The sequence below is a fragment of the Delphinus delphis genome, chromosome 4 (assembly GCF_949987515.2).
Source record: "Delphinus delphis chromosome 4, mDelDel1.2, whole genome shotgun sequence".
Lineage (NCBI taxonomy): Eukaryota > Metazoa > Chordata > Mammalia > Artiodactyla > Delphinidae > Delphinus > Delphinus delphis.
In genome coordinates, this window is record NC_082686.1 from 110790923 (window position 1) to 110805408 (window position 14486).

The 14486-nt window shown below is 48.5% G+C and overlaps 2 protein-coding genes across 6 annotated transcripts in view; both read left to right on the forward strand.

Moving 5' to 3' along the window:
- TMEM108 (transmembrane protein 108) overlaps nt 1–3235 on the forward strand; it is a 369830-nt gene extending 366595 nt beyond the window's left edge. For all 5 annotated transcript variants that reach the window (XM_060010030.1, XM_060010029.1, XM_060010031.1 and 2 more), the window contains one exon: nt 1442–3235. In XM_060010030.1, the coding sequence (XP_059866013.1) occupies nt 1442–1564 (123 nt within the window). In that variant the 3' untranslated portion in view covers nt 1565–3235. The remainder of the gene's footprint in view (nt 1–1441) is intronic.
- Nucleotides 3236–5430: 2195 nt separating this feature from the next.
- BFSP2 (beaded filament structural protein 2) overlaps nt 5431–14486 on the forward strand; it is a 69810-nt gene continuing 60754 nt past the window's right edge. Inside the window, exon 1 of the mRNA XM_060010035.1 lies at nt 5431–5919. Coding sequence (XP_059866018.1) covers nt 5431–5919 — 489 coding nt within the window. The remainder of the gene's footprint in view (nt 5920–14486) is intronic.

Sequence of the window (14486 nt, forward strand, 5' to 3'; positions counted from 1 at the left end):
CTCTTTTCTACGCAGAGTAACTTCTCCCACGTGGTTCACCCTTGAATGCTTGCATTGTGAGAACTGTAAAGCCGCAAGCCAGATCTCAGGCTCCAAAATTCCCGTCCGCAGCTCAACCCCAAAGCCCAGTGGAGAAAGAGGATTTCTGTCCCCTCCCTGACATGCTGCCCTGTTCTCCTTACTTAGACGGCTGGTCCCACATCCACCCTTTGGATGGGCGCACAGCTGATTCCAGACAGTGAAGGAAATTCTTGTCTTCTGAAAAGACATTTACAACAAATGACCTTTCTTCCTGTCTCTCCTTATTACCCATAAAGTAATACGTACTTGTCAAAAATAACATGTTTTGTTTAAAAATAAACTTCAGAGTATTAATCCTGGCTTCTTAAAACAAAGCCATTTCTAAGCTGGTCTGGCCTAAACCGGTTACATCTAGGCCTGCTGCTGAGTCTTTGCCCTGAAATAGCCTGCAGGCTCTGAGGCTTCAGTTGTGTAGAATTGGAACAAACTATGGCTTTTTTCTCTACGTTAACACCTGGGCCTGAGTCTGAGAACAGCCATTTTGTGGCCCCCAAGTGCTTGCAGTCCTTGGTAGCTGCAGCCAAAGCCATTCAGATGACCCGAGCAGATTGTCTGTTTCTAGGCTTTTCCACTCCTGAGGCTGTGTAGGCGACTGAATTTTTCACTCACCACCTATTGTGCAGTCACACAGAGATTCAGATCCCTTCAGCTCAGCACATCTAGTGCTACAAGAAATGGGCCGAGAATTCTGACCAGGCTATGGGAGGATTCGGGAGGGTAGAATTAGCCTTGGAGGCTCTGACAGGTGGGTGGCAGGAGAAGAAGGAGGTGGGCAAGCACAGGGTACGTTCAGGAAAGAAAAGTGGCGAGGCCTCCCAGAGGTCTGTGAGAAAGAGGCAGGAAGGAGAGTCTGGGGCCCAAGTGGCAGCCTGAGGTGGAGGTGATTCAGGAAGCGGGAAGTCTTCTTTGGAAGCTGCTATAAAAGTCTGAAAAAAGAGCAGAAAGGGCTCTGTACCCCAGCATCAGCAGGGAGGATGGTGAAAAATGGTTGTGGTGGGGAGTGAAATAGGTGAAGGGGATTAAGAGGAACAAACCTCCAGTTATCTAATAAATAAGCCTCAGGGATGGAACGTACACCATGAGGAATATGGTCGATAATATTGTAATTACTTTGTATGAGGACACACGGTTATTAGACTTATCGTGGTGACCATTTCATAATGTGTGTAAATGTCAAATCACTATGTAGTATACCTGAAACTCACATAATATTGTTATGTTGACTATATTTCAATAACTTTTTTAATGTTTACCAAGCACGCCCAAGGGGAAGTAAACGTCCCCGTGGGTACGTTTCTTTAAGAATGGCCACCTGATAACCCCCACCCAGCTCATGCCATCTGCTCCCTCTGTCCCCCAGGACCAGCTCTCGGAGCCCCGCTCCCCAGCCAACGGTGACTACAGAGACACCGGGATGGTCCTCGTTAACCCCTTCTGCCAAGAAACTCTGTTTGTGGGAAACGATCAAGTGTCGGAAATCTAACTGCAGCAGCCCTCGCTTTGCCAGTCCCTACCTTTCGGCTCTAAATTATCAATATACAAATATATATTATAAATATAATCTTTGTGTAACCCTGACTTGATGAGAAACATTTTCAGCTTTTTTTTCCTAAGAATTGTCAACATCTTTTTTATAAGTGTGGTTTAAAAAAAAAAAAACTTGACAGAACAATCCGTGGCTTTATAAAATAAAGGTATTTATAAGCAAAGCAGTTGCATTGATTGCTTCTCTTCATAACTGTCCTTGAGCATGTAGGGGGTCCCAGCAGCCCCAGGCAGGTGAGGGGAGAGACCGACTTGTACAAGTTAACAAGTGCACGGCCTCTGAGGCTTCTTAAAGCTCTGGTTCCTCTCGATTCAATGTGAGGGACCCATTTCCGCCCCCTCCTCCAGCGACGGAGCTGGGCCGCCACCTAGAGGGACACCGGCGGACAAGGAAGAGGGAGCACCTCATCCTCCCGGGTGCCCGGAGCCTCGCGACGGCACAGTTGGGATTTGGACGCAAGCAGGAGCTGGAGATCGCGGAGGCATCCTCAGGCCACGCCCCCTGACAGCCCACACAGGGAGCGTCCAGGCAGGACTGCTTTCCCGGGCGACAGAAGGCTCCCCTCCAAGCACATCCCTGCATCCTCCCACCAACCACAAATGCATTAGACAGCGTGCCTTCTCTGGAGAGGGTTTGGATGCGGATCCCAGCCCCGGAGCTTCAGAACGCTTGCTCTTCTCCAAGGATCCAACGTTTTGGGGTTCACCTTCGTTTTCTCAAAAGACCATCACATCACACCGCTGAGGAACGTGTTTGTGGAAGAAACCTTGGTGTGTGGAGTTGTAATTTTCTAAACCTTCCTCCCAGGATCTTAAAATAACGATTGCCAAAGCAGATGGCTCGGGAGGAAGATGTCATTGTATTCTTGTTCAGCCCTGCAGGCCTGCCTGGGGGTCACGGGGACGTCTCCCCTCACTGCTCTTTCCATCTGTGGTCACCTGCTGCCCCGTGGGCCCACGGCCAACAGGGGTCGGACCCCCAGAGATGTGAGAGGGGCTTCCAGAGATGGCTGCTTCTCCATTTTATCCCTACTGTATAGTGGCTGGGAGAGAAGATAACTGCTTTGACCTTCCTTTCTCTAAAAGAAAAATAGTTTGATAGTATATTTTGAATATAGATGTTCTTATAGTCAGATTGGGACCTGAACTTGAATGTTGAGTCATATGTTCGTGTTATTGCTGTGGTCTCTTTATCATAACTTTTTCCTTTCTTCCTACATTTTCCTTTAAAAAAAAAAAAAAGATGGCCTTCAAAAGTGTGTGTTCTCAATGTCCTGTGAACCTACTTAACATGAGTTTGGTGATTGTCTGTCTTCAAAGACTCTTCAGCCCACAAAGAAGCAGGTTATGTGTTGCTCTGAGATTCATTTCCCAGCGTGTTGCTGTCTGATCTTTCAACCTTATCATAATATTTCTGTCAGTGATTGCATTTAAAATATCAATGTGTGTGTGTATACAGAGAAAGAAATCTGTTTGAAAAGTAAAATTTATATATAATATATGTAATCAGAGATACATATGTTATATATACATATGTGGGATGTATGACTTATTTTTCCTTATCCACAGAATTCAGCTACCATGTATATATAAATAAACTTATTTTATTAGCCAGAGGATTAAGTTGCTAATACATTTTGCATTCTTTTCATTTTTAAATAACTTTTAAGTCTTCCTTCAGTACCAACACTACCTGTCCATCTGTATTTTTTAATCTGTTTTAACAGTAAGTTGGATTTTTATCAGAGTGATGAGCTAATAGCCATTTATCATTTGATAAAAAATTCTTTAGAAACATGTTTGGGATTTCTCCTCCCAAAAGTCATTTGTCTTCAGGTCTTTGGAGACACTGGTGTCAAGACACACCCTCCTCCCCTTCCCTGGGCTCAGGACTGTATTGTAAATATCTTTGGTCAGAGAAATCTGAAGTTAACCTCGCCACTGAGTGTCACCATTCTGTAGAGTAACAGTGCCTAAACATGGCACCTTTGTAAACAATGTAATTAGTGGCTTGAGCTCTTCATTTAGCCTTGGATGATGCATCCTAGAATTCCTGCAGCTCCTGGGACCCATCAGCATCACCTGTTTTAAGAGGATGTTATTATAACACAGACTAATGGGCGCCACGGGCCTTCGGGGTGCACCAGAGGTGGTGTTCTCAGCGAGAAAGCCACATCTAAACAAACAAGGGGCACTGCCAGCCTTTACTTGATCAAGTTGGTTCCTTAATCTGATAATCATATAACCAACATTGATATTTATAAAGTACCTTCCATGTCATTTCAAACAGAAAAAGTAGAAGGAAGAAAGAAAAAGGGAGGAGCACATAGAATATTCCAGAATATTTAACTCTGCCTGTGTGACATTGGGAGGTACCCTGTTTTCTGGGTTTAGGGAGACAGAGGGGGTCCTAGATAAGTCACTAGACTAGGAGTCAGAAGAGGCCTTCTCATCCCAGCTCTGCCACCTCCTGGACAGGGGACCTTGGGTGAGTCACAGCAGCTCTCAGGTTGTCATCACACAAGGGAGAATAGGTGATCATAGGACATGTGAAGATGCTTCTGGAGTTGTGCACTGTGCAGCCCAAATGTCAGTGCATGTCAACCCTGAACCTACCTCCTAAGGTCGAATTGAGAACTCAGTGAAGTAAAGCATGGAAATCTGCCCAGCACTGGATGGATTCAGCTGACCCCTTCCCCTTCTCTCCTCAAGGTACATTCCCACATTACAGGATCTGGGGTAAATATCCAGCTCTGGGTTTTGGATACTTCATTTCTCTAGGGTTAAACTTAAATGCAGTGGGTTTTAGTCCATTTTGTTATCCTGGGGGCTGCAAGATCCTTTCTGGATACTGAGGGCATGAGTTAAAGTCTAGAGGGTGTCATCCAATCCTAACTTGGAGCACCCTTAAAGATCTTACCAGAAAACCTCTTTGTTTTTATTTACTAGTTTTCTGGCAGTTGGGGAAACAGAGGTGTGGGGAACATCTGGAGCACAGTAGGTGGCTGACATGTGTGGGACCTGAATTTGCCCACGGTCCCTTGTCTAGTGCATGAGAGAGTTAAGAGCCCAGGCCAGTGCATGGAAAATAAGGTCCAGAGAGGTGAAGCAGTGTGGCCAAGGTCAAGCAGCTGATGAATACAGTGCGGGGGGGAGGGGGCAGGAAGGTGCCAGCGAGGGACCTGAAGCTGCTGCCGGGACTGAGGGAGGGGGCGTGAAGGAAGCAACAGGCTTACTTTGTTTCTCTGGAGTCCCTGGGGCTGCCTCCCACCAAGGCTGGTTCACAGCCATCTGCAGGCACACCTCCACAGTCACACACGCAACACAGATAAGGCTGGAGATCCCTGACATCAGCCCTGGAACACCTGGAGACAGTCCTGGCTCAGCCACTCGCTGCACTTGTGATCTAAGGTCTCTGAGCCTCAGTTTACTTATCTGTGAAGTGGGGCTGCTGGGTGCCTGCCTTGCCCTCTCAGGTAGCGAAATACACAAGCCCAGATGAGCCACCTTCACAGCCTGCACTGATCCAGCCTCCCCACTACCCGCAGAAAAATCTAGGAGGACATGTACACAGCCTGCACATGACCCTGCGGAGAACGCCTGAGGGCCTCTCTGCACACAGCCCTGGGGGGGCCGTTTCCCTTTCAGCTTGGTGAATGGTGGAAACTCCTGGAAAACAGCAGACAAAGCAGCCCTGGCACAGGGAAGCTGCCAGAGAGGCCAAGTCACGGGGACGCTGGGGCTGGAAACCAAAAGCCACTGGGCTCTGCAAACCCACCAGGCACAGCAGAGGCAGAAGGGGCGATGAGCACAAGGCGAGTGGTGGTGGAAGCGCCCGCGGGGGCCAGCTCCAGCATGCCGCTTCAGCGGCACAAGGCACCCTTCAGGGGAGCACAGTCATCATCCTCCCTGGATAGCCTCCCAGCCTCCAGGACTATTGCCGTGGGTGGTCTTGCCCGAACACCCAGGGTCTATGTAGGGATGACACCCAGTGGGTGCACAGGTGGCCTGGGTGCCCGCGTGACCCGCCGGGCCCTGGGCATCAGCAGCGTCTTCCTGCAGGGCCTGCGGAGCTCAGGCCTGGCCACGGCACCCGCTCCAGGCCTGGAGAGGGACCTCAGTGCCGTCGAGGACCTGGGGGGTTGCCTGGTGGAATACATGGCCAAGGTGCACGCCCTTGAGAAAATCAGCCAGGAGTTGGAGGCACAGCTGCGGATGCACCTGGACAGCAAGGCCACGCGCTCGGAGAGCTGCAGTGCCCTCCGGGCCTCATGGACCAGCAGCTGCCAACAGGTGAGTGCCTGGGAGAGGATGCTGACAGCTGCCTGCTGCACCTCTGGAGGGTCATTATCAGAGAGCAAGGGTGCCGAGGCAGGGGGCAGGGAAGTGAGTGGTCTGAGGCCAGAGAGACTGACCCTAACCCCTTACGCTTCCATGCTAAAACCGTTAATGACGATAACAAGAATAACAGGGCCCACAATTTACTGAGGTGTACTCGGGGCCAAGCCCACGCCAGGCCCTGTGCAGGCACTATCTCCTCTAGGGTTCAAAGCAATGCTGTGCAGAGGCTCATTCACTGATTGCAATCTTAGATGAAAAAACTGAGGCGCAAAGAAGTTATGTGCCCAAAATCACACAGCCAGTCGGGAGATGGAGCTGAGATTTGAACCTGAATTTTTCCAGGTCCAAAGCTTGCATTTGTCCCATCAGCCTGGGCTGACTCTGTAACCTTTGTGTTAAGAACGGGTTTTTACAGCCATCGTCAAATGGAATACCACTGAATGGATGTGGCATTAAAAACAATAGCTATTTGTAGTTTTTTAAGGAACCTCCGTACTGATCTCCATAGTGGCTGTACCAATTCACATTCCCACCAGCAGTGCAAGAGTGTTCCCTTTTCTCCACACCCTCTCCAGCATTTACTGTTTCTAGATCTTTTGATGATGGCCATTCTGACTGGTGTGAGATCAGCTGGGTGCTTTGTGACCGCCTGGAGGGGTGGGATAGGGAGGGTGGGAGGGAGGGAGACGCCAAGAGGGAAGAGATATGGGAACATATGTATATGTATAACTGATTCACTTTGTTATAAAGCAGAAACTAACACACCATTGTAAAGCAATTATACTCCAATAAAGATGTAAAACAAACAAACAAAAAAAAAAACAATAGCTAAATGGAGGTGTGTTCCTGTATCCATTTATACAGGGCTGTCCCGTAGAAATCTGAGCCATGCAGGTAATTGACAAGTTTACTACCCACAGTAATAAAAGTAAAAAAAAAAACAGGTGAGGTTAATATTACTATATATTATTTAACTCAAAATATTTTAAATGTTATTTCAACATGTAATCAATATAAAAATATTAATGAGCTCGTTTACATTCAAAGAGAACTTCTGCAATGATGGAAATGTCCTATATACTCACTGTCTAGTCTGGTAGCCACCAGCCACCTCTGGCTATTGAGCACTTGACCTGTGGCTAATGAGACTGAGGAGTTAACATTTTTCTTTCATTTTCATTCATTTAAATTTAAATAGCCACATGTGGCCAGTGGCTACCTTATTGGCCAGGGCAGGGCACAGAGGTTTCCTCTCTGTCCCTTACTTGGTCAGGACCTGCTCTCCAGGGTGCTAAGCTCATCTGTCACATCTGCCTGCAGCCTGTGGTTCTGACGCTGGGGCCGCAGCCAGCTTTGTACAGCTCACCTGTCTCTTTGTGGGTGGCTGGCTTCTCTCCTCCCCCACTCCCACAAATGCTGGCCTTGGCATCCCTCTGAGCTAAATCAGCCTCTAGCCCAGCCAGGAACTGCCAGCTCAGACCCTTCGCACCCTGGGGCACCCAGCACGCAGCCCACGGGGGGAGCTCACGGACCTTCATTTGTGTGTGGCTGGGTGATGCTGGGCACACAGACTCAGGGGCTCCCCACTTGCCCCTCCTGCCTCCCACTTCACCCCAGGATGCTTCTCCGCCACCACCAGCTGGTGCCTAGCTGACAGCACAGTACGCATGACACCCAACACTGTCCTCTTGGCTTTTCCCCAGAGCTGCTGTTCTGCTTGCATCCATCTATGCTGTGAGGAGAACCATCTTAGAGCAGTCCGGGGCCTTAAAGCTGGCAAATCTCAGACAGCCATTCCTCCAGGATTCTCTCCAACAGTGCTGATTCCAAATATTTGTATCCTGTAAACCACCAGAACGCCCCTATTCCAATATTTCGATATTGGAATATTTCAATATTTCAGCATTTGCCAGACAATTTCTTGCACTCAGATGTCACACTGACTTTTCACAAGAGGTCAGGCATCCCACTTTCTAGGTCAAAAAGTATGACCACAAAACCTAGTCCATACTCAACAGAGACTGACTTGGTCTGGCTCCAGAGGTTTGGGCAACTTACCCAACTTCTTTGAGCCTCAGTTTCCTTATCTGTAAAATGGGTATAATAACGCTGTGGGTATTCCAGCAAGTCCATATAGATAAATAAGTTGCATAGGTCCTGCCTGCAGGTAGGCTACAGATTAGAGAGGTGCACAGTGAGAGCAGTACAGGCACAGTGCTGTGGGCTGGATGCCAAGACAGTCAGCCCCCGAATGGGGGTCATTTTCCTTTCAGGTGACTCTAAGTGAGATTCTAGGTATGAATACAGAGTTCTCTTTTTCCTCTTTTATAAAACATGGACTTGAAGATACAGTTAGAACAACCTATAAAGTGGAGTTATTTCTGTATCACACAGCCCAGTCCTCCAGCCATGTTTAGCTCTGTTCCATCAAAGAGAAAAGAAAATTCTACATATCTGAGATAGACACACGATTTCTTTTCTGTTGCTGTTGCAAAACGGACCCACATTTGGCTCTAAGATGGCTTTGCTGATACCTGCTCTCCAACCCGTATTCTCCACCCCATCACCAGAATGCTCGTTTGGACATGCGCGATTTGACTGCATTATGTCCCTGCCCCAAACCCTCTGGGCTCCTCCTAACCAACAGGACACAATCCACAGCCCGGGGCTCAGTCCACAAGGCCCTTCGGAAGCCACCTCCATCCTAGCCACACTACCCACCTGGGAGGCCGTGAACACACCACATGCCCTCGACCTGGCTACTCCTCTGAGCTGCTTTCCTGCTCCTTCTGTGATCGCTTGGCAACCTGCACATACATCCACTGCGGCAGCTACCATGTTGTCCTGTGTCATTTGCGTGTCTAGACCCTCACAGTCCAGGATCTCTTAGACAAATAGAAAGGGCACAAGCTGGGGGTCAGGGGAACCTGCATTTGGCTGTTTGTTGGCTCTGCTACCTACTAGCTGGGTGGCTTTGCATCAGTTACTTAACTTCTCTGAACTTGTTTCCTCATTTGCAATTTGGCGATCACTTTATATGCTACACGGGGCTGTTAGGGGGTTAACTGAATGTAATGTATTTAGTAAAATCAGTGACTAACAGCCTAGAAATACATTCCTGGCACTACGGATACCTAGAGCCACGTACACAATCGATGCTCAATGATGAGCGGGACCTCCCTTCAAATCCTGGTTCTGCCACTCACATGGACCACCCGCTCATCTGCTCCATGTCTCCCTTTCCCCGTCTTTGAAATGGACGAACACCTCACCAGTAGAATGGGCCGCTATGAGCATGAAATGAAATAAGATGTGAAAAGGGGCTGTGCACGTGCAGTGTGGCATCCTCAGTCAGAGCACTTGCCCCCGGGGGCTGGGCCTCTGGCCAAGGGCTTGCTGTTGGAGCGTTGGCTCCCTTCAGGGCCTTATTAGCAGGACTCCTTCCCCCCCACCACCAACAGTGTCCTCTCGTCACCCAAGAACCTGGGGAGACAGCTCCCTCCTAAGCCCTCTCTGTCCCCAAATGGTAGGCCCAACTTCTGGGCACTGAGAAACAACACCCTTCCCACTGAGGGGCAGGCCCCACTGCCTCCCTGCCCTGGAAGGACCCAACACCCCCCCAGGCCCTCTCCCCGTTCCCGGCCTAGAGCTCAGCCCCCCGCACCTCCACAGCCCATTTATTTCTGGAAGGGCCACCTCCTCCTCACGGAGTCTCAGAGGCAGCCACACGTGCTGGCGGTTGCTGGGATCCAGAAGCCGAAAACTCTTGTTCCTCTGCCCTCACTTGGACTTCTTGGCCTGGAGCTTCCTGCCCATCTTTCCAAACACCTGCCCCCGCATTCCTTACCCTTCACAACGCTCCCTTACCCTCGCCCCTTGGAAGCCCATTTTCCTCCACCTGCAACCACCTCCCCGCCCTTGTGCACCCAGCAGAACTCCTCACCCTTCAATCCAGTTCAGTGGCACCTCTACTGTGAAGCCCTCCCTGACCTTTGACTCCTCAGGACCAGCACTGTGCTTGAGGCCTGGGATCAAGCTCTCAGTTACTGAGCCCTGAAGGGGCTGAATGGTGGTTGGGCACCTAGAGAGACACGTCACCTCCTCCTTAGCCTGGGCCCCTAACAAAATCCAACAGGGACCTCTGTCTCCCAAGAGCAGGTTGGGCTGAAGTCCATTTCAGCGGCACATTCTCAAACCAGGCTGCAGGAGCCATGGGGAAGTTCAGAACAAGTGACAAGCATGATTTCCTTTTATGTCCAACACTTCTGTAGCTGTTTGTGAAAAGAGAACAAAAGGTTGGAAGGGGACAGGGCAGTGTTAACTGAGAGCTCCCAGAGCCTTTCTGGGAAGGGGCCTCTCCCACCCCCACCAAGAGCTTTCACCCACCAACCATGAGGAGACAAAGGCACATATTCAGAAAAACAAAGGTGAGAGGGGGAAAGAGAGAGATTGTTGCCACTGTGGGAAAAGCCACAGCATGGAAAGCAGCCCAGAACGGGGACTCAGGGGTTCACACCATAGCAGGGTCGGGAAAGCAGCCTGAGGAAATTGTCTCCATCCTCTTTCACTGTATAGGTTTGTGAGCCTTGGAAGAACTAGGGTCAGAGTCAGGGCCAGCTTCATGGGTATGGGCCGAGTACAGCCCTATGGAACCTGAGCTCTGAAGGACCCCAAAGTTGGGATTTAAGACTCAGTAGCCACCATCTTGAAACTCTCACTAGCTGTATCTTTAAATCTGTATTTTGTAAGTGAACTCCAATGGCATGATGAAGCGTGTGTCAGGAACTTGGAGTCTTGGCTCAAACAGGGTCCCTGTCTCCCTGGGACAGCCAGGTCCCAAGACCCCTGGAAACCCAAGGCCTCATCTGACCTTCCCCGCCTTGCCCCACCCCCAGCAGAGGCCTGGTCACAGAGGCGGGGAGGGTCAGGGTGGCATGTTGGGTGGGGCAGATCCAGGGCTGGCAGCACCATGGTGCACTCAGCAGGCAACTGACAGGGAAAGGGTGAGCCTCTTGGCCTACACTAGATCCAGATGCCTACAGAGTAGCACTGAGGTTCAGTACTCTTGGGGGTCTCCTGTCCCCCATGGATTAGGGTGGCCAGTCTATAGGAAAGGGAGATGCCTGGCTGGACTTCCCCATCCCTGGCCAGGGCCTGGCACCTCAGTCCAGTGGCTGGCAGGAAGGGTAATCCCTTAGTAGTGGGCCACACTGTGCCCCAAATCATGTGGCACAGCCCCCTGGGTGCCTTTGAGGGTTGCACCTGCCCCTTGACTATCCCTATGCTCAAGGGATTGCAAGATTAAACAGCAAAAATGACCATGATAGGTCAAGAGAAAAACCAGGAAGAAAGGAAAATTTTAGTACCTTTAAAGGCCCCCTTTCTCCTGCTTTTTGAACACGGAGCTCTATATTTTCATTTTGTACTGAGACCCACAAATTATGGAGCTGGTCCTAGTTAGAGTTAAATGTATATGAAGTTCCTTTTCAAGTCCAAATCTCTCTCTCTCTGTGACTCAGCTCTGTTAGACCCTCTCAGCTATTGATACTTCTACTAAGCAGTAAAAACGGAAGAATTCCCAGGTGGTGGCCACAGAGGCCAAGGAGGACCTGGGCACCAGCCCACTGCTCGGGCAAAAGGTGGTCCTTTCCCTCTCTGGCTTTGCTGAGTGCTCTGACTTTTCTTGCCAAGTGAATAATACTGATAATAAGCTCTGGCAGCAACATCAGGCCCTTTCATCCTCAAACAGGTCAAACACAAGGTTGGAATTAGCAGCCTCCCTTCCTCGGAGCTGCAGATAAAAGGAGAATGGGGACAGAGGAGGTGCAGCCACAGAGTCTCAAAGCACACGGAGCGGGCGGAGGCCAGGTCCGCGGAGATGCTGCCTGGGAAAGAAAAGGGAACGTGGCGGCTTAAATCTCCATCGAATTTAGGGGTCTCCATGGGAGAAACCAGTGGCTTACACCTCCAACAGCAGAGGCTGTCAGCTGGAGTACAGGAGAAATCAAAATTATTGAAAGGCAAGAGGATTAGAATTTTAAATGGGCCTGATCTGAATATTTTCCCTGCTCTCACAGTCCCACTTTCTGTCCCTTGCAGAGAAAGAGACCCCATACTCTGGGGATCTACCCATTTGGGGAAATAGCTGGAAACTTAGGCAATCTAGGTCTGGGCCAGGTTTCTCTCCCCACAGCACTTGTGGTCCTAGCAGGTTTTTAAATAAAAGATACGAGAAGAATCCTCCCCTCTGAATAAAATGAAAGGCAACAGGGTCATTGTTGTGATTCACAACCTGGTGTCCCTGAAAGGGGGAGGGAGAAAGAACTGAGCAGTTTTAGAGCCTGCAAAAGCTTGAATGCATTTACCCAAGACAAACCACGCAGTCTACTGCTCAAGAAATACAATTTCTTTAGTGAGAGGAGGCCAGTAAGATAGTTACTCTGTTAGCCGGTCTATAAGGGACACTGAAGTATCATTAGAAATGTAACCATACAGAGAAAAATATATTGAGAATTCCTCTGAGGGAGAGTGCTGTGTAAGACTGAAAAAATCCTCCGATGGAGCAGGGGAGGGGAAGGAGGCTTGAGGCTCTTGACTGAGTAATACAGGTGGTCAGTAAGCTGCTTTCTAAGAAAGGTGGTTTCCTGGGGGCTCTTGTTTTTGCTACATAGAGTGTCTGGGAGGGAGCAGAATTGCTAAAGAAATTAGGGGAGAGACTGAGTCCTGTTACTCGGGGCCTCTGTGCTCTTCCCATACGCGGAGCTCAGCCACTCTTAAATCTCTTAAGATCTGTTAAAATATGAGGTCCGTGTTGAGGAAAGGGACAGAGGAATCTAGATAATTAAAAACAGAGGGTGTGCTGCAAAGACTGGGGATTATGAAACCAGAGAGCCCTGAGGTCAAACTCAGGCCTCACATGACCTCGAGGCAAGTTCTTCCTTGATCTCTGCATCTTGATACCTCATCTGGATAATGAGGATGTTTGGAGCCTTTCTTGAATCATAAATTGTCTCTGAGAAGAAAACACTAGTGCCCTTCCTGCAGAAATTAAAAAGAAAGGGATGTGTACTATCTCTACTACTACGGAACATTGGTCAGAGGTAGTAGTCAATGCGATCAGAGAAGAGAAAGTGATCGGAAAGCACCAAGAACTGGAACAAAAAAGGGAAAATGCTGGTCTTTCTGGAGAGCCCAAAAGGTTCCATGTGACAATTTTACAACAAACAATAATATGATTTTAGTAAAGTAGCAGGTTATAAAAAGAAATAAAGATCAATGCCCCTCATATCTATAAACAACAAAAAAGGATATAATGGAAGAGAAAATCTCATTTATGATAGCAAAAAATAAAATGAAATACCTTTAAATAAACTTAACACGACATGTCTGGGACTCCCCTGGTGGTCCAGTGGTAAAAACTCCGCCTTCCAATGCAGGGGATGTGGGTTCGATCCCTGGTCAGGGAACTAAGATCCCACATGCCACGGGGCAACTAAGCCCACACTCTACAACTACTGAGCTCGCATGCCTCAACTGAAGGGCCCGCATGCCACAACTACAGAGTCCACGGACCCTGAACCCCTTGCACAACAACTAGAGAGAGAAAACCCACATGCAACAACTAGAGAAAAGCCCACACGCTACAACTAGAGAGAAGTCTGCATGCCACAATGAGGAGCCCACGCCACAGCTGAGACCCAATGCAGCCAAAAAAAAAAAGAAGAAAATAAATGGGACTTCCCTGGTCGGGCAGTGGTCAAGAATCTGCCTGCCAATGCAGGGGACATGGGTTCGAGCCCTGGTCTGAGAAGATCCCACATGCCATGGAGCAACTAAGCCCATGCGCCACAACTACTGAGCCTGCATGCCACAACTACTGAAGCCCACGTGCCTAGAGCCCGTGCTCTGCAACAAAAGAAGCCACCACAATGAGAAGCCCACACACCACAACAAAGAGTAACCCCCACTCACTGCAACTAGAGAAAGCCCTTGCCCAGCAACGAAGACACAATGCAGCCAAATAAATAAATAAATTTTTTAAAAAAGAAAAGAAATGAATAAAATGAATAAATATTTTTTAAAATGTCCAAAATCTATATGAGACTACAATAAAACCCTCCTGAAAGATACAAATGGAAAGAAATACCATGTGCTCAAATATAAAGACTCAATAGTATAAAGATGTCAGTTCTCTGTATTAATTTATAAATTTAAGGCAATCCTAATTTTTAAAATACCACAATTGTTTTTTCTTAGCAGTAGATGGGCTTATCATAAACTTCATTTTTAAGAACAAAAAGGCAAGAAGAGCCAAGAAGAAAAACTAAAAAAAGAAGAGCAAGGGGAAGGGAAAGCACTCCCAGATAATAAAACATACTAGAAAGTCTCGATCATTAAAGCATTAAAGTACATGAGGGATAGGAAGGCCAATGGAACTTAAAACAAAATTTAAAAGTAGGACCCACTGTATATGGAAATTTAGTATTGTTAAAGGCAGCGTCTGAAACCAATGGAGGACT